This window comes from Xyrauchen texanus, chromosome 7 (genome assembly GCF_025860055.1).
Source record: "Xyrauchen texanus isolate HMW12.3.18 chromosome 7, RBS_HiC_50CHRs, whole genome shotgun sequence".
Taxonomy (NCBI): Eukaryota; Metazoa; Chordata; class Actinopteri; order Cypriniformes; family Catostomidae; genus Xyrauchen; species Xyrauchen texanus.
Window position 1 is genome coordinate 31,051,946 of NC_068282.1, and position 21,916 is coordinate 31,073,861.

At 39.7% G+C, this 21,916-nt stretch overlaps 2 protein-coding genes across 5 annotated transcripts in view; both read right to left on the reverse strand.

Annotated features, from left to right (window-relative positions):
* Positions 1–12,494, reverse strand: part of LOC127646101 (bMERB domain-containing protein 1-like) — a 57,414-nt gene extending 44,920 nt beyond the window's left edge. Inside the window, exon 1 of the mRNA XM_052129557.1 lies at positions 12,416–12,494. Within this exon, the coding sequence (XP_051985517.1) occupies positions 12,416–12,494 (79 nt within the window). The remainder of the gene's footprint in view (positions 1–12,415) is intronic.
* Positions 12,495–14,749: 2,255 nt separating this feature from the next.
* LOC127646944 (phosphoinositide 3-kinase regulatory subunit 6-like) overlaps positions 14,750–21,916 on the reverse strand; it is a 50,871-nt gene continuing 43,704 nt past the window's right edge. For 2 of the 4 annotated variants that reach the window (XM_052130935.1, XM_052130934.1), the window contains 5 exons: positions 19,652–19,713; positions 19,393–19,483; positions 19,162–19,214; positions 17,888–17,997; positions 14,750–17,463 (listed from right to left, as the gene is read on the reverse strand). In XM_052130935.1, the coding sequence (XP_051986895.1) occupies positions 17,307–17,463; positions 17,888–17,997; positions 19,162–19,214; positions 19,393–19,483; positions 19,652–19,713 (473 nt within the window). In that variant the 3' untranslated portion in view covers positions 14,750–17,306. Of the gene's footprint in view, positions 17,464–17,887; positions 17,998–19,161; positions 19,215–19,392; positions 19,484–19,651; positions 19,714–21,916 lie in introns of those variants that run through there. The other 2 variants (XM_052130936.1, XR_007970983.1) reach the window with 2 other exon arrangements.

The window sequence follows — 21,916 nt, forward strand, 5'->3', positions numbered from 1 at the left end:
CCGCCTTTATCTAATCGCCCAACCTTCACTGCGACCAAATCACTGTGAGAAACATTTTTATTTATTTTTATATGTAGTATTACAGTAAATATTAAAAGTGGAGACAGGAAACAGGATGGGAAAGTGGGACAAAAGGGGAAATCGAGCCAAGGCCATCTGCACACAAAAAAGCACATCCAATCCGTCTTTACACACTATGCTACTGGGGGTGCAGTTTGTCTTTAATTTCTGTGTTCTGTGACTATTGGAGTGCAAACAGCTGCACTGTGTGGTGGGTGCTATTTACACCTAGTGCAAATAATCACTCTGTTTCACATAGCAAAGCAAGGTAATCCCTTCCTGATGCAGGTTCAAAAATTGCTTCACAAACATTGAGCTTCTTTAATTATCACGGTTAAAGGAAGTACAACTCTAGACAAAACCATCTCTTTCACTGGGTCTAGCTTTACTACCTTCTTCTTTTTAAAAGGTTCTTAAACTGCCACTCGAACGTCCTGTGTATCCCTGCTACACCAATAAATTATAGCCATAACACCAGCAGAAAATTGTGGCATGTCCAGGTTACCCACCTTGGCTGCAGTGGCAGACCTTTCATTTAATGTCTATGCCTTCAGTGTGATTCATGACATAAAGAAAACACAGTTTCACAATGAATATGACACCCAAATTGCACTCTTTAAAAAATTGTGAAATAGTTCAAGGACGGGACGGAAACAAACGTCAACTTAAGGGGTAAGTTTTTAATTCTTAAGTTTTTTATCACACATCAGACAGTCTTCCTTGGTTCTCTCTCTCTATGCTCCGTCGCTCCTCCCTTTTATGCCGCTCTCCTCACGTTACTGAAATTAGACACAGGTGTTAGTTATCATTTAGCTCAGGTGTGAGCGCCCTTACCGCTTTTCTCTCCCGGACGGGCGCTTGACCACGCCCCCGCTGCCACAAAAATATTTCAAGATTTCACAGTGGCAGAGGCTATTTGCAATAAATACAAATAGTGAAAGATGGTGTATATATATACTAAGTATAAATAGCAACAAAAAGCATCTTCATTGCAATAAGTGCAAAAAGTGTTAGATGCAGTGTGTTTATTGTGTTTATTTAGAGTCCAACAGACACCAACCCCTACCCCAAATCTAACCCTAATCTTCCCTTACAAAAATTAACCATGGTTTTACTACAATAACAAAAGTATCACCATGGTATTTAAAAAAAAATCATAGTAACCACAAAATTAAACTTGGTTACTATATTAACACCAATGTAGTTGCATTAATACTATAGCTTCCGCCTTTATCTAAACGCCCGACCTTCACTGCGACCAAATCACTTTGAGAAAATCAATCTTTATATACATTTTTATTTATTTTTACAAGTAGTATTACAGGAAATATTAAGAGTGGAGACAGGAAACAGGATGGGAAAAGTGGGACAAAAGGGGAAATCGAGCCAAGGCCATCTGCACACAAAAAAGCACATCCACTCCGTCTTTACACACTATGCTACTGCAGAGACACTTGGGAGTGCAGTTTGTCTTTAATTTCTGTGTTCCCACAAGACTATTGGAGTGCAAACAGCTGCACTGTGTGGTGGGTGCTATTTACACCTAGTTACAATAGTCACTCTGTTTCACATAGCAGAGCAAGGTAATCCTTCCTGATGCAGGTTCAAAAATTGCTTCACAAACATTGAGCTTCTTTAAATATCACGGTTAAAGGAAGTACAACTCTAGACAAAACCATCTCTTTCACTGGGTCTATCTTTACTACCTTCTTTCTTTTAAAAGGTTCTTAAACTGCCACTCGAATGTCCTGTGTATCCCTCCTTTATTATAGCCATAACAGCAGCAGAAAATTGTGGCATGTCCAGGTTACCCGCCTTGGCTGCAGTGGCAGACCTTGCATTTAATATCTATGCCTTCAGTGTGATTCATGACATAAAGAAAACACAGTTTCACAATAAATATGACACCCTATCCCTTTGGGCATAGCCATGTTGCAGCTAACTAGTAATATCAACTGACATTTTAAAAACACATCCACGCACAAAAGCCAGAACTTGAAACGACACTTAATGCTCAAGCAAGCCTAATTTTAACTTCAGCATGACTGTTTTGTGAAACGAATGTCTCCCGAACAGACATTAAAAAATGTCAATTTTTCATATGAATCTACCAAGGAGATTTAAATGTTGCTCGCAATAAATTTCGTCAGGGTACATGGCGATGCTGCGTTCCATTCATGGTGGATGTGGGATATTCCTACTTGATATCTCCGACCATAAATGCATTCCATTCCCCACTATTTGGAACTGCAACGCTCCCGTTAGTTTAGCAGGGGTTTGACTCTCATTAGAGATGTCTCCTAGAAACCCAACTGATAAACAATGCTACAGCGCTAAAAAAAGTTGTGTTTCAGGTTTTACGATTATCAAAAGAGATTATAATGTTTTACCTGTTTCTGCAGGCATTTGTTAAACAAGCTTTAATATCATGTAATGTGGAAACACACTCCTTTATTGATATTACTTAATAAAGTGAATGTTTATCACTTACTTTGTATATCTCACTGAGTGCTGACATGTTTGTGTGATATCATGCATGAATCAGAGTTGAGAATTACTGCATGAGCTTACAAGTTGTAATTCTGACTTAAAAATGCATTCCATTGCACTTTTCCTGGTACGAAGTTGTAAAATCCGACTTTCTGAGTTGAATGGAACGCAGCACTACTTTTCAAAACTTGATCCGACTCTGAATGCTCAAGCAGCCTAATTCACACTTAGAAAACTCATGATGTTGCTATAACAATGCAAAAAGCACTTACCAATTTACTTGAAGTGAAAATCAGTCCTCCTTTCCTGTTTAATAAATTAAGCAATCACAGGTCATGCAGAACATCTTGTGTTTTTATATCCATAAAGATCTCTTTCTCAAAGGTGATGTGGCAGTGACAGCCAACTTATCAGACAGCTTGATCTTATGCTTTTCGCTCTTGAATTACATACATCACTTAAAGTGTGATTGCATCACTAAAGGCCAGCTGGAGGGCCTCAAACGGGAAACATCCTAAAGATCACACCCACCAAGAACAAATAAATCAATCTGATTGGCTGATGAATCTCACAATCTGACTTTAGTTGCCCATTCATTTGCATTGTTGAGGGATTCTGTGGAAATTCTGAAGGCCTGCAGGGGTGTAGCTTAGACTCACGTGCTGCTTAGGGCATGCAAATTGTGAAACAGTTGTCATACTTTGCTGTTTAGGAGACATAGCATAACTCTTCCCCTGATCCCACAATTGGTTATGTAACTGCTGCTGTCTCCAGTGTCATTATGCACTGTTGCTTTCTCATGAGTGGCATGGTAACCGTTATGCTGCGCTGAAATATTTAATGATGTCCGTTTTATGTGACTGAGTGGCCACTTGGGCCATTAGATGGGTAAATGTGGCAACGTTTAGAAAAGAGAGATGATTCCATTAAACAAAAGCATTGTTTTGTTATTTTGCCAACATTTCTTCAAATACTAGCTTCTTTTTATTGCCAAGTAACCACACTACATGGCTAACCTGTTGGAGCAGGTTTTGGTCTGGATAAATGATCCCTAACAGATATTGTACCATTCAGCTGTGAGCATAATGTCATCTCTGACGCAAAAATGTCACTCCCCCTGTACAGTCTGTAGAGTCTAAATATTGATTTTCGTCAGACAGGGATTTGTATTTTATTTAAGTACACTTAAAAAAAATTCCTGCTCATGTATGTAAACACAGTACAGTATAGGCTAATATTAGACCATTTATAAACAGCAAGATGGATTAATACAATGCCTGCCAATAATGATCAATTTTGAAAATATTACAAGCATAATCACTTCACAAAATGTCTATTTTAGGAAGGGATGAATGCCACCCAAACCCCTTTTTTCATGAAATAGAGAAAGTATTTCACTTTGAGTTCAATATAAGGTACATTGTTATAAAATACTTTATTGCTTCTCAGGTTGTTTGAAAAAAGTAAATATGTTTTATTATTTCTTACCAATTATTCCATGCAGTATTCCTATTGCTCAATTTTTTTAAATAATATTAGTAGTCTATATTAATGATAAAATCTTTTCATTTAAATTAAAATAAAAGATTTAGTATTGTTAATTAAAGTTTTTAAGATTTTAAAATTAATAAGCCTGTGTGTTCTTGTTGTGGACCTACATAAATTCACATATGCATTTCACAAATCAGTTGTTTTTTATATTTTTATCACATTCAGCGATTCAGTGATTCTGTCCTCTCAAGCTCTCTTGGCAACAACAGTGTTTCTTTTTACTGTTTAAATTTCTTTTTTTTTTTCTTCATAATTGTGAAAAGTGTTCAAAAAGTGGTCTTTTGTGCTGTGTAAATGTGTTTTAAACTTTATTTCACATTGATCTCTTGAGTACAAATGTTAAATATTATAAAGCAATCTCTTGTTGTATAGTTTAAATGTACTTATAGTCTTTATATTTTATAATGGTCGCTGCTCAGTAGAGAAGTATATCCCACTGACACTCTCTCTCTCTCTCTCTCTCTCCATGTTTCACATGATTGGCTGTTCGCTGTCAATCATTCATATGCATGTGCTCATGAACTAATCACACAATAAAAACGTGTTTCTTTGATATGAAATTAAAATGTAGGCTCTACTCAAATAATGTATAGAAAAAACCTAAATGAATTGCGTTTTCCTAACTTACATTTGATCTGTTCAAATAACCCACTAAGTCATAATGATCATCCCTCAGTATTTTCTTGATCTGAAAAAAAAAAAAAAAAATAGAAACTGATTAATCAGTAGAAATGTACCAAACCTTGGCCTAACCATTAGCTCCACTCTTCTCCACAATGTTAACCTCTATAAAAAAAATTATGTAAATGACAGAATTTCTAAATCACAACATAACTGAACATTATACACTATCAAGCCTCCTACTTGTTTCATTTTGCATAGACATTTATTAAAATAACACTTCATTTTAAAATGGAGGCTACTCTTCCAGTCCAGTCCTTTGTAAAGCACACAGGGAACTGGAAATTCTCTAGTCGGTTTTAGCAATACATTGATGCAACAAATATTATTCACATAGTCCACAATTGGATGAAGTGAACATAGATGGATTGTACACAATGCAATTAAGTTGAGACCAAATGCTAAATAATTGTGTTGCATTGGCTCAGTATAAATAAGTTAATTGAGCAAACAGTGAAAATCACGTTGTGTGAACACCGTCCATTAGAAGTCTGTATCCATTTGATCATTTCATAGCAATGTGATCATATCAATTTTTGATGACAGTGTTGAATATCACTTGGACTTTACACAACATAATTAAGTTCTCAACTAAAACATAAATTTATTAATTTGATTTCAAGTGTACTGGTGTGCAATTTTCAACAGCTCTGCTTCCCTTTTTTCAGTGTCTATGGGATTGGTTAAAATACTCATTTGCTGCAAAAACATGTTGTAAAATCTTTAAAACAACAGTAGACGATTTAAAAGGAATGCTGTTAGTTGTCAATTTTCACGATTACACAATCGTGTATCACAGCCATAATTGCAATTAATTTTTCGATTAATTGTGCAGCCCTAGTTGTGATTTATCTCAGAGCTGGTTGTTTTGGCTCATGGCTTTATTTACCAAGAATTCTTTATTAAAGAATTTCTAGAATCTTTAAGGAGAAAATAACATGGAACAAGGGCCACTATAAAGTGATGGTCACTGTTGTGCTCTATTGCCGCAAATTAATGTCCTGTAGAGGTTTTTAACAGATGAATAAATCCTTTCAGGAAGTTTCATCTTTTCAATATACAGTATAATGTATTGTTTACAAGAGTTAGAAGTGGGAACCACACACAATAAATGTCTTGAGCCTAATGAATAGTAGTGGTATTATTAATTTGATCCTCATCACCTTTTACTACACATACACTATCCAAACAATCAATAGGCATCTTAAGAATACAACATCCAGGTCACAAATGCTTGCAAATACAGTTATTAAAAAATCAATGCTAGAAATCAACTTTGAATAATGGCTTTTTCATGCATATGTAACAACTCCACTGAAGCAATGAGATTTTCCTTTTGAATCTTTTTTTCTTACCCCATTGGCAAATCTTTTTTTTTTGTAATAAGCACAAACACTACTACATTTTGTATTTAATTCTCAGTAAGAATTTTTTATTTATTTTTTTACTGTAGAACAAGCCAAAAATCGGTAAAAAATAATTTATTTTATTTTATTACAGTGCAAAAGTTTCGTAAATTGAGTCTACATCAAACTTCAAACAATGATATTGACACAAGAATTAATGAGTTTTGTCGCCATATTAAATTTGTGTTCTGAGTTGATCAATGATTTGATTTGAGAACGAGTAACGAGTTTAATTTCTGTCTGTTCATCATACAATGTAATTATATGCCTTCAGAAGACTTGAAATATGGCGCACAAGACGCATGGACAACTTCTTTTTTTTCACTTTTGGGTGCCTGTTTAAGCTTTTAAGGGAGTCCCTATCAAATGCTTATGTATTGAAATAAGGGAACTGAACATCCTTTAAAATAATCTCCTTTTGTGTTTAGGAGAATAAAGTAAGTAACAATTTCTTTAATTTGCACATCTGTACCATTTAAAAGAAAACGTCTCGGGTTATGACTATAACCCTTGTTCCCTGAGAAGGGAACGAGACACTGCGTCGTTGAAAACGACTCTTTTTGGGGAACGCTCCTTAGCGTGTGCCTCTGAATTATGAATGAAACTATTCCAATCTTGATTGGAGTTGCGTCATGACGTAACATGTGACGGCATAACCGGATGCATAAAAGTGACGCCGGTACACACACACATTAGCCTAGCGATGAAGCAAGCCGCTCTCAGGCATTAAGGGGCGTGGCAGGACGACGCAGTGTCTCGTTCCATTCTCAGGGAACAAGGGTTATAGTCATAACCCGAGACGTTCCCTTCCGAGGGAAGCCCACTAGGCCACGCACCGAAAAAAGGCCTGCCCTAGAGTGAAACTGAACTCAGGCACTCAACTAGGACGAGAGCACAAGTGCGCCAGGCGTACTAGGGAGTTGCAGACTATAAAACCTGATGAAAGTGTGCGGGGTAGCCCAACCGGCTGCCTCACAGATCTCCTGGAGGGGCACTCCCGATAAGAGAGCCCTAGAGGACGCCATGCCTCTAGTTGAATGAGCCCTTATGGCCAAAGGTGAAGGCAAATTGCGCACCTTGTAGGCCGAGATAATAGCCTGAACAATCCAATTACTAATGGTTTGTTTCGAGGCAGGGAGCCCCTTCTTAGGTGACCCAAAACACACTAACAGTTGGTCCGACCTCCTTCAAGAAGAGGACCTCTCGAGGTAAATGCCCAAAGCTCTGACAGGGCAGAGCAAATGGAGCCTCTCTTCTTCTGCCGACACATGAGGTGGAGGATGAAAAGCCTGCAGGACCGTAGACCGTGCCGTGTTAGAAGGCACCTTAGGCACATAGCCAGGTCTCGGGTGCAGAATGGCTTTAACTCCACCAGGGGCAAACTCCAAGCAAGCTGGTGTTACTGCCAGGGCTTGAAGATCTCCCACCCTCTTTAGAGAGGTAATAGCTAAGAGAAAAGCCATCTTGAACGTCAGGTCCTTGGGCGAAGCCGACTGAAGGGGTCCGAAGGGGGCCAGGGATAACCCTTCGAGAACCACCGCCAGGTCCCAGGCAGGAACCCTGGACCTGGTTGTCGGTCTCATCCTCCATGTACCACGGAGAAAACGAATGACCAGCTGGTGCCTCCCCAGAGGCCCATCACTCAGTGGTGCATGGAAAGCCGAAATGGCAGCCACGTACACCTTAAGTGTGGAAGGGGAGAGACCCACAAAGAAACGATTTTGAAGAAACTCCAGAACTGAAGCCACCGGGCAGTTAACTGGATCTAATTCATGTTCTCTACACCAAGTGGAGAACACATTCCACTTGAGGCCATATAATCTCCTAGTAGGTGGAGCCCTAGAGCTAAGTATGGTTTCAACCACCCCCGCTGATAGACCAGCATTTAGGTACTGAACCCCCTCAGGGGCCAGACCCACAGTTTCCACAGCTCTGGACGAGGGTGGAAAACTGTGCCCCCTGCCTGAGACAACAGATCCCTCCTCAGAGGAATCTGCCGTGGCGGAGCTATCAGGAGTGAAATTATGTCTGAGAACCATACTCGGGCCGGCCACATCGGGGCAACCAGAAGTAGACTGATGCCCTCTTGGCGGACCCTTTCCAGGACTCCCGGAGCAGAGCGATCGGGGGAAATGCGTACAGACGAGGCCTCGGCCAGGCCTGTACCATGGCATCCAACCCCAGTTGGGCTGGATGTGAGAGGGAGAACCAAAGTGGACAGTGGGACGTCCCTCGAGACGCGGATAGATCCACTTCCGATGGTCCAAATTTGTCCCCTATCGACTTCACCACCTCTGGATGAAGTCTCCATTCCCCGGGCCTCAGCCCCTGCCTCGACAGGATGTCTGCTCCCTGATTCTGAACCCCCGGAACATACATTGCTCTGATAGACAGTATTTTCCCTTGGGACCAAAGAATTATCTGATGCGCCAGTCTGCACAGAGGGCACGATCTGAGTCCCCCTTGTTGGTTCAGATAAGCTACCACTGATGTATTGTCCAAACGTACTAGGACATGGTAACCTTAGATGTCTGGAAGGAAGCTCCTCAGAGCCCTGAACACAGCCAACATCTCTAGACAGTTAATGTGCCAAGAATGATGATGGTCCTGCCACAGACCCCTGGCAAAGCGGCCGTCCATGACCGCGCCACAGCCAGTGAGGGAGGCGTCTGTCGAAGCGGTTTTCCGGCGACATGACGCTCCCAACACTGGCCCTAGGGACAGGAACCAAGGTTTCTTCCATATTAGCAGAGAACAAAGGCACCTGCGCGTTACTCTGATTATACGAAATGGATTCCCCTTGGGGGAAAACCCCTTGGCTTTCAGCCACCACTGGAGGGGCCTCATGTGTAGAAGGCCCAAAGGTATAATGTTGGATGCCGCTGCATGAGGCCCAGCAGTCTCTGAAACTGCTTTACAGTGATGGCCTGGCCTAGCTTTAACCTGGACACCATCGCCAGAACGGACTCGATACGTGCAGGAGACATGCGTGCCTGCATCGTAACCGAGTCCCACACAGCACCCAGAAACGTTGTGCACTGGGATGGTTGTAACACACTCTTTTTTGTGTTGAGTCTCAACCCCAAACTTCGAATATGGCCAAGGACTACATCTCGATGCCGAACCGCCATTTCTCGAGACTGGGCCAGAATGAGCCAGTCATCGATATAATTCAGTATGCGGATGCCCTGAAGTCTCAGAGGAGCAGGAGCTGCATCCATACATTTGGTGAATGTGCGGGGAGAGAGTGCTAGGCCAAATGGAAGAACCCGATATTGGTAAGCTTCGCCCCCGAAATCGAACCTCAGGAACCTCCTGTGACATGGAAGGATGGGTACATGAAAATAGGCGTCTTTTAGATCTATCGTGACAAACCAGTCCTCGGATCTGATCTGACTCACGATGACAGGAATGGTAAGCATATTGAACCTGAACCTCCTCAAAGGCCGGTTCAAAACTCTGAGATCTAAAATCGGCCTCAACCCCCCATCCTTTTTTGGAACTATAAAGTACCAGCTGTAAAGACCGGACTCCCTGTCTGAATGAGGAACACGTTCTATGGCCTCCTTCAGCAGCAGAGATTGCACTTCTTGTTCCATCACCTGAGCCTGCTCCGGAACCACTGTAGTCTGCACCACCCCAGAGAATTTGGGGGGGGGGGGCGGTGCCCGAACTGCAGTCTGTACCCTGATTTTATTATATGCAGGACCCATGCAGATATGTTGGGAAGATGATTCCATGCCTCTACAAAATCTACTAAGGGAACCAGCCTCTCGAGACTGGTCTCGGGTGTTTTTCGAGCACTGTTCTCGACTTCCTGAAGCGAGATACCGGCAGGATTTAGTCGATACAGTTCTTGTGACCACAATTGATGTGTGTTTTTTATTTTATTTTTTTTTTGACGCAAACGGCACGGTATGCGTTCGCTGGAAATTGATGTGGCCCGAAGCGTCAGAGACGGCGGGAACCGACACCGATTTCCTGAGGACTTCGCTGCTAGAGGGGGGGGACAGCCCTCCGAGGTTCTACCACCTCAGTAGGACCTCTTTCCCGAAGCTTCTACTAAGGGAACCAGCCTCTCGAGGCTGGTCTCGGGTGTTTTTCAAGCACTGTTCTCGACTTCCTGAAGCGAAAGACCGGCAGGATTTAGTCGATACGGTTTCTGTGACCACCATTGATGCTTGTTTTTTATTTTTTGACACGAACGGCACGGTGTGTGTTCGCTGGAAATTGATGTGGCCCGAAGCGTCAGAGACGGCGGGAACCGACACCGATTTCCTGAGGACTCCGCTGCACTGTTCCCGACTTCCTGAAGCGAGAGACCGGCAGGATTTAGTCGATACGGTTCTTGTGACCACAATTGATGCTTGTTGTTTTTTTATATTTTTTATTTTTTTTGACACGAACGACACGGTGTGCGTTCGCTGGAAATTGATGTGGCCCGAAGCGTCAGAGACGGCGGGAAACCAACACCGATTGTGTGCCGCCATGTAAGCCCTACTAATTAAAGCAGATGTATCTCTGCAGGGCTTACTAGGCAGCGCCGGGGTTTTAGCCCATATCCCGTGCCCCCAAAACATCGTCTGTAATCAAACACTGGGGCTGGAGATACGGGACGAATGCGGTTTACCCCACGATCTCGTTTTAGATATCTTTGTGGAGATCCGGGAAAAACGGCAAACCCCGGCGCTGAGGTTGTGATCTGTGCCGCAGGAAACACACGTCTAATTTGCTTTCAACTTGCGTTCCCTGCTCATTTTGTGGCCAGCTGATATTCAGTCTGGCCACGGCACGCATCACAACCTCAATCAGCTCCTCATAAGCTTGGCCAAAAACTGGCGTGCTTGGCTCACGGTTGGTGTGCTTGGTCCGCATTGATGCTGAGCATATCCACTTCCTCGGAAGCAGTGAGCTCAAGCATCGGGACCTGATCATGGGCAGAAGAAGCCGCGACGCGGGCTTCTGCACCACTCACAGTAGGCTCAGGATCCTCAAACGTAGAATGAGAAAGTGCCGCAGCAGTCTCATTCTCATCTGCAAAATCCCGCTGTGAACCCCGCGATCTCAATCGCCGCGCTGCCTCAACAGACGCGGGACCAAAACCGTGGGGAACGCGAGCCTGACCGTGCTCATCAAAGCACGCCAACCGGGAGCGTAGCACTCTCATGGGTAGTGCTTCACAACTTTCACAGGCAGATCCCTCGAGAGCTGCCTGTGCGTGCTGCGCTCCCAAACAGTTCACACATAAAGCGTGCGTGTCCCTACCCGTAATGAAACGAGGGCATGGGTGCACGCACTTGAACTGTTCGGTGGCCATAATATTTTTAAATCAGACAAACAACACCAAATAAGACAAACAATTTCAACATAGAGCGCTTGCTGAAGAGCGAAAGCTAATGTGTGTGTGTACCAGCGTCACTTTTATGCATCCGGTTATGCCGTCACATGTTACGTCATGACGCAACACCAATCAAGATTGGAATAGTTTCATTCATAATTCAGAGGCGCACGCTAAGGAGCGTTCCCCAAAAAGAGTCGTTTTCAACGACGCAGTGCGAGTTCCCTCGGAAGGGAACTTATACAATGCTTATTTGTTACACACATAAATCACACTCCTGAGTCTTTTGCCAACCTTTAACTAAAATGAAGTAGTATCCTGTGTTCCTTCCCAGTCAAATCAGAGCTTAAATGAAAATAAAGCTCCGACATCCATCATTTGAAGTAGCTTTTCCCTGATGACAAGATTACCAAGAATTTATCTGACTCACAGAGAGACAACAGCCAGTTCAGTGCCCTGTGCTGGAAGGGTACAGGGGTGCAACCATTTTAGCAATTAGGCCTATAATAAAACCATTATGCCAGTGGATGATTCAGGACAGTATTTACATTTACAGTGATGGATAATATCGGTTAAACTCGATATAGGCCTACCCTATACCTCATTATTAGACTACCATCATGGTATGTGATCTACGCATTTATAGACAGTACAAAAATATATAATAAACAACATTTAAGTTATGAATTGATTAAATCTCAGCTAAGAGACTCAGATGCTGACAACACTCAATACGTCACCTATATATTAAACTACAACACTTCAAGCTCTTTAACATCTGAAGTTCCACCTGTGGCATACAATCTACTACCCAAAATTCTCTTTACGAAGTAAATACAAGTATATGAAAGTCTGCCACACCTTTGACAGGTTTTGATAACAGTGATACCTGTTTGGTCAACATCTGTTTTCCATTTCGTGCATTCCAGTGATCCATACTGACAGGATGTGCTGCGCTTTCCATCCATTATCCGCAACTGGAGCCAGCTCTACTACGATTATGTGAATAAATCCTCACTCAAGTGATGCAAAGCAAGAAAGAGCAGTAGAATAATACAGATGATCAAGCGGTAGCAGTTGCTGAGGAAAAAAGTGGAGGCTGAGGCTTACTGGATTTCAATACGCACCGGTAACAGTGACACTTCTGTTCTTGACTCTTTGGCGCCATCGTGTTGTAATTAATTATATATATATATATATATATATATATATATATATATATATATATATATATATATATATATACACACACACACACACAGTTGAAGACAAGATGATTAGCCCCCTATGAAATATGTTATAGATATGCTATAGCATTTCTAAACATAATAGTTTATTTAGGCAACTTAGAGTGTTTATAATACAAATAGAAACAAAATTATAACCAAAAATAAAAAACTGACAGGAAAAAATTATTAGCCCTCTGATGTTAATAGTCAATAGTGTATCCCTTTTGCTTGATAACAGCCTTTAGTCATTTGTTGTATTTCTCAACAAGTTCTAGGCATTTCTCCTAAGGAGTCGCAGCCCATTCATTCTTAGCAAATCTCTCAAGCTCCTCCAGATTAGTTGTTCTCGTGACATGGACTCTAGACTTCAGTGTGGCTCACAGATTTTCTATGGGATTCAGTCTGGGCTTTGTGCAGATCAGTCAAGGACGTTCACTTTGCTCGTTTGGAGGTAGTTCTTCACCAGAAGTGAGGTATGCTTTGGGTCGTTATCATGCTGGAAGACGAAATGTCGACCCAAACCAAGTTTGGTTGCAGATTGCCTGAGGTTGTCTTTCAAAATCTTCTCGTAGTCTTCCTTTTTCATGATTCCTTCGACCCTGATGAGATTCCCAGTTCCAGATGCACTGAAACATCCCCACAGCATTATACTCCCACCGCCATGTTTCACTGTGGGAAAGGTGTTCTTTGGGTTGAGCGCCTCTCACTTCTTTCTCCAAGCAACATCTCTGTGGCCAGAGAGCTCTAGTTTTGTCTCATCTGACCAACACATTTCCAGAATGCATAATTTTTCTCTAGGTTGTCCTTGGCAAACTTCAGTCTAACTTGGAGGTGTCTCTTCTTCAGAAGTGGAGTTTTTCTTGGTCTGCAACCTCGCAGTCCATTCCTGTGCAGGGCTATAGTGACTGTCTTCGTTGAGACATCAATCCCAGACTTGGCTAAATTATTCACTAGTGTCTTAGCAGTTGTTCTTGGTTCTTTAGGAACCTCTCTCACCAGTTTTCTTGCCAAGGTTTTTGAAATCTTTCACTTCCTGCCTCTGCCAGTCTTGATCTCCACTGTCTATTCAGACTTCTTGATAATACTTCTCACAGCAGTTCTTGACAACTTAAAATGCTTTGATAAATGTGTATACCCTTCTCCTGCTTTGTGATAATCAACAATTATTTTTCTCAAGTCTAAACAAATGTATTTTGTCTTTGCCATGATGACAGTTTTATATTACTTCAAGTTGTTTTGCAAGATAATAATCCTCAGATTGAAGTGCAACTTAAAGGCTTGTGGAATTAATTAGGTTAATTAGGCAAGTTATTGGATAACAGTGATTGGTTGCATAGCCAATCAAACAGATAATTCCTGTTGCTAATAATTGACCATAGCAGTAATCAATAATTATTTTATTCCAGGCAAATTGAAATAAATAAGGCTTTCTCCAGAGGAAAAATATAATAAGAAATACTGTGTTAAAATCCCCTTGTTCTGTTAAACATCACTTGGGAAATATTTGAAAAAGAATTACAATTTCATAGGGGACTAATAATTGTGTCTTCAACTGTATGTATGTATGTATATATATATATATATATATATATATATATATATATATATATATATATATATATATATATATATATATATATATATTAGGGCTGTCACTTGATTACAAATTTTTTAATCAAATTAATTACATGGTACCCCTATTAATTAATCGCATATAAAAATATTTGCTGAGAAAGCCCCTCATATAACAATAATTCAATATATAATGATGAAATATTATACATAGTTAACTTTAAATATTAAAACATATATATATATATATATATATATATATATATATATATATATATATATATATATATATATATATATATATATATATATATATATATATCAGATCATTAAAATGCATTACATTCTTGTGGCAGAAGAGTTAATCATTGATAAGACAATACAAAATGTGACTTTAGAATACAATGTAATGTTTATTTGCATATTATTGATCATAAGTCAATCATTGGCACACAGTTCACAGCAATCCATTTCACAAGTGAATTTGTCAATCAGATTTATTATGAGGGCTTGTTTAAGGACCCGTCATCGTACATGTGGGTCAGACTTGCCTGTGTAGCATCTCGGGTACGTTGCGTCATAAACATAAAAATGTTAGGTCACTGTGTCAAGTTAAATATAGTTTAATACTTCATTTTAAACACATCTTGAGATCCCTTAGTTCGAATTTGCGCTCCATCAAGTGTTTTGAATGCAAGAATGTAACATATGTTTGTGTTGTACTGCCTGCTGAAGGGTTGCTTTGTTCACTGTATAAACTGCGCATAGCATTACAGCTGAAGTTTCACTTACTGCCCTCTTGAGTAAACAGGTGGTACTATAAGCTTGCATTTCTCAGGGATCTTCCTTATTATGGTCCGGGGGCATTGCGATTAATTGCGTTAATTTTTCAATGCGTTATTTTTAATAAAATTAATCACACTGCATTAACACGTTAAATCGACAGCTCTAATATATATATATATATAAATAAAGAATAACAGAAGGTTGCTTTTATTAAAATTGTGTAGATAGGGCAATAGTTATAGTGCAAAATTAGTCAACTAATGTAAATCATTTAGCAAAAGAGCTAAAAAAAAATTCAGTTACAAATAAAGGTACAGTACATATTCAAAATAACTACTTCAGAAAAGGGTGCATGGTTTCCTGTTAATTTCAAATATATGTGGCATTTTATAGGATCTCAAATATCTATAAACAAATTATTCTCAATTGTGATTGGATCAGTCAATGTGAACCCACTTTGAAAAGTTTTCAGGAAAAAAATCCAATAAAAGTATAGGCGTCTTTAATCCCTGCAACAGAGGGGCTTTTTGTCTCACATACCATCTATCCTTTCACTTGTTGTACAGATATTAAAAAACTTTCGTTTTATTGACTTTAAACAAAACTGAAAATGATAAATAAGTATTTTGTCTCAAAATAAATGTGTTAGTTTCAGGGATTTTCTTTAGCTTCATAAATTTGCAACATTTTAAAAAAATATAAAAAATTCGATCAAATAACCTTTAGACACCACACGCAAAAATCTCATTGATAAAGAATATTTTGCAGTGCAGTGACAAACAGGTGTTTGGGAAAGTGCTGTGGTAGTTTTTGTTGCTATTTAGCATTTTGGGGAAAGAATCAAATCAAAGGAGCCTTTTACCTCACAGGGCCTTTAGCCCCATTGTACCCTATCATAAAAGTGTTGAACCAATACCTCAATATGAAAAACCCTTCAAGAAATGTGTTGTTTCCACTCTCTTTATGCTTCCTTAAAAAGTGTAAATTATTCTGGACCCTGAAGCAAAGCTAAAAGTAGTGTTTTTCAGTATAGGAAATTGACAAGGCAACATTTATTAATACAAAATATGTATCCAATATGTATTTACAATATCAAACTACAATATTTACAAAAATGGCTCTAATCAATAATTGTGCAAACACTACCCAAAGAAAGATTTTTCCAAGTAAGGCAGGTACTAATGCCATATACCTCAAAGAAACCAATGATAACATTGTGATAATATATTTGTCCTTTAAAGGGAATGGATAATTGAAAGGCTGGGATTGCTGGTGTCAGCTCAGAACTAATGGGAAAGAACCGCAAAACACCACTGTAGAACGAATGTAGAGAGAATCATTTGAGCTAGTCAAATCAAAACACTGCCACTTTTCTGAGTGTTGAAACATATGTTGAACAATATTGTTTCACACAGGTATTCATGTATTGCTAGTCTACATGGCATCTGAGACATCAACATGAATTGTTGGAGCACTAGACTTATTGTTTTTTAATTTTGAACAAATATTATTTTATGCTACAAAACATGTAATTCAAATGGAATGCTCCAAATGTAAACATGTATAGTTTCTGGAAAGATAAGATGAAAAAAAAGAAGAAGTGCAAATCAAGGGGTAAATTAATGTCAGTTTCTCTGAAACACTTGGTCATGTGGTATTTATCAACAGGCACTCTAACTGCTGAAAAGTACTACTCCAGTATACAGTAATTAAAATGTTGCTTCACTTTTCTGATGGCAAAATGCTAAAAAGATATTATGTAATGACTAAATCAACCTGAATACATTTGGTTACACCAAAAAAGTTATTTTTAAGGGTAAGAGCAAGTAGAAATAGCCCTTTAAGGTAACAAGACCATGTAACCACTTATTACACCATATGCACTTTTACACATGAAGGGAAGAATAGACTGTTAGTCTAAAAACCAGACAACAAGATTACATTTTTTAGTCCTTAAGAAATTCAATGCAATGACTGTATTAGTGTTATAGTTGCTGTTTTACAGGTTACAATACTTTCTGAATCAATCAACTTGTTATTCACAAGTGAAAATATAAATTGCAGTAAAACCTGCTTGGCTGTGGCATGTCTTATCTGACCATACATTGTTTAAATCACAATACACATTACCTACTGCAAGAGTTCAAAACTGTCCCTCACAATGATAGAAAGTTCACCCTGATTTTTGTTCATTTAGTCAATGATTCCCGCAAATGTGTTGATGGGCAAAGGCAATCCTTTGCTCATGTACTTGCTCAGTCCAGCATCACCACAGCCTGCTGCCATGAACTTTGACTTCATGGAGTTTTGAATATTATATCCAGGGTCTCGGCATGGAGAAACCTCAATGCTGTGTTTGAAAAAAAAAATGATAATACATAAACAAATCAATAGAAAACCAGGAAAATATATTTCATGAGATAATAGATAGTAAATGTTGTTTTGAAATTGAAATGCTGTTCCAAACCCGTATGACTTTTCTCTTAAGTGAAACTTAAAAAAATAAGCACTTACATTTTCATTGCACGGGGAAAAAAGTGAATGGTGACAAAGACTAACATACTGCCAAACATTTCAGAATGGAGGAAAGAAATGACAAAAGAAAAATTTACAGGCTTGGAAAGACATGAGGGCGAGTAAACCATGACATACTTTTTCATTTTTGGATGAAATATCCCTTTAATAGTATTTGTGAGAATATGCAATAGGCATCTTTATTTTAAATACTAATAATCTGAGCAGAAATGGCTTAGATTGTTTTAATAATTTCTCACCTCACAACACCCCAAAATGTCCTTCGAAAGTCTTTGTCCAAACGCACTGTGAAAGTTGATCTGTCTGGCGTCTTCAATTTAAAATTGCACGTTCTGATCTTTGGGTTCTGCTAAAAATAACACAGCCGAAATATTAAAACTTAATCAGATTTAATTACTTTTTACTTCTGATAACATCCAAGCTAAAACACTTCACAATGTCAGTCCAACAACACAAAACAAATTTAAAGGGATCATGAAATGGATAATAAAAATGTCCTTGATATTTAGACATATAAGATGTAACTGCACTATACTGTAAAAACATAATGTACATTTCAAAACTCAAAACTTCCTGCCCAATCTAAAAAGATCATTTATATTTGCCACCCTGTTGAAACATCAAATTTTTAAATCTGTCTGTTTGTGACATCATAAAACAATGCTCATTTGAATTTACACATCGCACCCTTGGCCCTGCCGACTAGTGTGCAGTTCAACTCAAGAAAGCAGGCCTCGTGTGGCTAACTAATCCTGAACACCAAAATGGACCCATCTGGACAATTTTGAAATATTTTGTGTATAAACATGAACTACACAGAATCTTTGACCACTGCCATGTATCTTGCCTCTTTTAAAAGACACATTGTCCTAAAAGGGTTGTAACTTAAATAATGTAAGTAAACCATTTCATGCATGAATTTTTCAAATGTCAAGACAGTTTGATAGTTTATGGTGCTGAGTGTTAACAGTTGTGCTTGAGATAAGTAGTTTAATATATTTGGATGCAATGTGTTGGATGTGCATTATGTGTAAACTCAAAAATGTTATGATGTTGAGGGGCTTGTTTATTCTCTTCCGATTCAAGGGCTGCATGTTGTTAGCCAATCATACCACTGGGCGTTTATGTTGATGTTTTAACAAGGCACTTAGGACAGTGTTTCAGACAGAGGGACAAAAAAAGAGTGGAAAGTCATATATTACTAAATTGTGACCTCTAGGAAGATATTAAAATAAAAAAAAATAGCACTTCATGACCCCTTTAAATTACAAAAGTAACAGAAAACATTGCTGCTGAAAACACCAGCTTAGACTAACATAAATTCCATGTTGGTCCAGACTGATTTATGCTGGTCTAGCTGGTGGACCAGCATAGCTATGAGGTTTATCCAGCATACCATCATTGCGGTGAGCAGCACACCAGTATAATAGCACTGAATGTGTACAAGATTTAAGATAATTTCTATTCTACAAAATGGATAAAGTATGTAGTTTTGCTAGTTAGCCAGACCTACCATGATACTTTTTGGCTTTGTGTCATTGAAAGTGACTGTGAGACAATTCAGATCTACAAATAAAGAAGAAAAATGTATTAGGTTCAGAGTTAAAATGGACACAGTCTATTATACCTTTGATGTTATATCATTAATATGCTTTTACTATTTACATAACAAGTTCAGTTCCAAATGTACAGTATTTAATAATAATGCTATAACTACATTTTCATTTTAATAATGTGACTTTACCTTCAGTTTTGTTTACTGGAATAGCTGAAATCTGAGCACCCGTGGTTCTGAGTGAAAAACCTTTCTCAACCTCCCTATTGCTTAGTGACACCTAAAAGGAATGTGAAGGGTGATACAAGGTCAACTAAGATTTTCAGGTCACTTAATTTTTATCTCTTTAAAAAAAATCTAGATTGCTTCTATGAAACTCACTACAAACATTCCAATTAAAATATAATTCAGAAGAAGGTAGCATAAATTACAGAGAGATAGCACTCACTTTTAAGTAGCTAAAGGAGATCAGAGCCCCACACAGCTCTGAAGACATCTTCTTCTGTCTGTCTAAGGAAAGAATATGGGCTAAAAATATTAACCGCTTAACACTCTGCTGCAAGTACTAGAAAAAGTATTTTTTCTCCATCACCTTTCATTACAATAAACACATCTGAAATGCAGATAGCACCCTAACTTGGCATATGCTCGTCCATAGGCATTCATTTTAATTGTATATTGTGATCTCTCACACCTTCCCAAATGTTTTGTCGAACATCTCGGCCTCTCAGTGGACTAGAAGCTTAATTTAGGTGTCGTTGGAAAGCTGGGATCCTTAGAAATTATGTATAATGTTTTATCAACATATTTTGCAGATGATTTGTTTATTATTATGGCTTTTTCTGCTGGACTGCATATATGGTTCTAGACATTGCAAAAAGTACATTGTATTATTTACTGAAGCAAGCTCACAGAATAGTAAAAAAAAAGCACATTTTGAAGGAAACAGCCTAATATAGAGTTTCTGGCTACTTGGGGCTTACAAAAGCAAAGTTCGGAGTAGGCAAACAAGTGACATTTGTCTTTATTGTCTTACAGAGATCATATGTATTTTCTTAATTCTTTTGATAATCATTCAAACTGTGGCAATTATATAAACTACATAGTCACATTCCTGAGAGTCAGAGCTTTTGGTATACTGTATAACTTGACTATTTTTGTACTATTTGAAAAACGTATATATTCATATTCATATGTCTAGATCACCAACAAAGTGGTGCTCATTTGCGACAAAGAGGTTTTCAGGTCTTATCTTTATATTTTATGTAAAAAATGTAAAAGTTATGGAGATCTGTGAAAAGAGGTACCACATATAACTTACTTACCTGTATGTATCCAGGGACTTTTACATTTTAAAAGTAAACTTACAACAAACTCCTGGCCTTGCCCCGCAGAGTATAAGGAGATAACCAAATTAACAACTGGCCTTATTCTTAGCTAGTTGTTGTGTGGCAATGACTGAGGTACTGTAAGAATAGCTTTGATTGAGGTTGAGGATACGATCTTATCCTTAGTTCCCCGTCTGTCGCTCTCTCGATGTTGTGTCGGAGAAGCAACACTAGGGGTCTCTCTTGAGCGCTGAATATGCCTCTGAACTATAAAAAAAAAGGCCAATGAGAAGTTGGCAGACAGTATTTGCATACCCCGCCCCCGGACATACAGGTATAAAGGCGAGGAAATACTATGGGTTCATTCAGAAATTTTCTTTGGAGCCGATGGTTGTGCATGATGTTTGCTACGAGTCACACCTGTTCCTGTTATTCCTCTGACGCTCTGCATGCTGTTGGATCGACGGCACATTACAGCGGCTTTCTCCTTCCTTGCACGCAGTGCAGTTTGCCCCTGGGCGCTTCGACAGCGCAGAGAAAAAAACTCTTTTAGAGTTATTAAAAGAGTGATTTTCTTTAAAAGAGTATATTTCACTAAAAGAGCAATACACAGCGGCAGTGAACGTCCTTTTCAGGACGCGTCTTTTTAAAGACGCCCCTGTGTAGTTCCTGGATGCGGTAGAGTGCTCTCCGCTTCAGACGGCCACAGGCGTTGTCTCGTGTGTCTGGGCAGCGATCACACTGAGGCTGCGTTTGTGGATGGTTCATGCTCTCACTGTGAGGGCATGACCATGGCAACGTAGCAGTCGCGGTTCCCTTCAATAGAAAGCAAGCCACTCCAGCCGACCCCGCATCGCTCCTTCCCACGGGATTGAGGACGATGGTGCTGGAGGCGATCTGGGGATGGCAGCAGGTGCAGCTCCACCGGGTACGCCCCCTCGGACCACCCGCCCCCCCGGCACGCTCGTTGACTCCCGTCCGTGCTCAAGGCAACAGCAGCTTGCCTCACAACCAGCCTGCCTATCCTTTGGAGATGACCGACATGCTTTCCCGGGCCGCCGCCAGCGTGGGCTTGGACTAGAACCCTCTGTCCTCCCCACAGCCATCGCGGTTGGATGACTGGTTCCTGGGGTCTGGGCGCCGCTCACAGCCACGCCCCTCCCCCGGTCCCATTTTACCGAAGGTGCATGATGAGCTGACGTCATCGTGGAAAGCACAGTCACAAAAGCCACGGTGATTCCCCCGGTGGATAGGGCTGTTGCGCGCCACCTGCATGACACCTACACCGGACCTCCTCCTCAGTCGCTAACCCGCCCCCTGCCGGGTGTGCGGAGCAAGGTAAATGCTTCGAGTCTTTTCTCAGCAGTAGAGCCTCGGGACACACC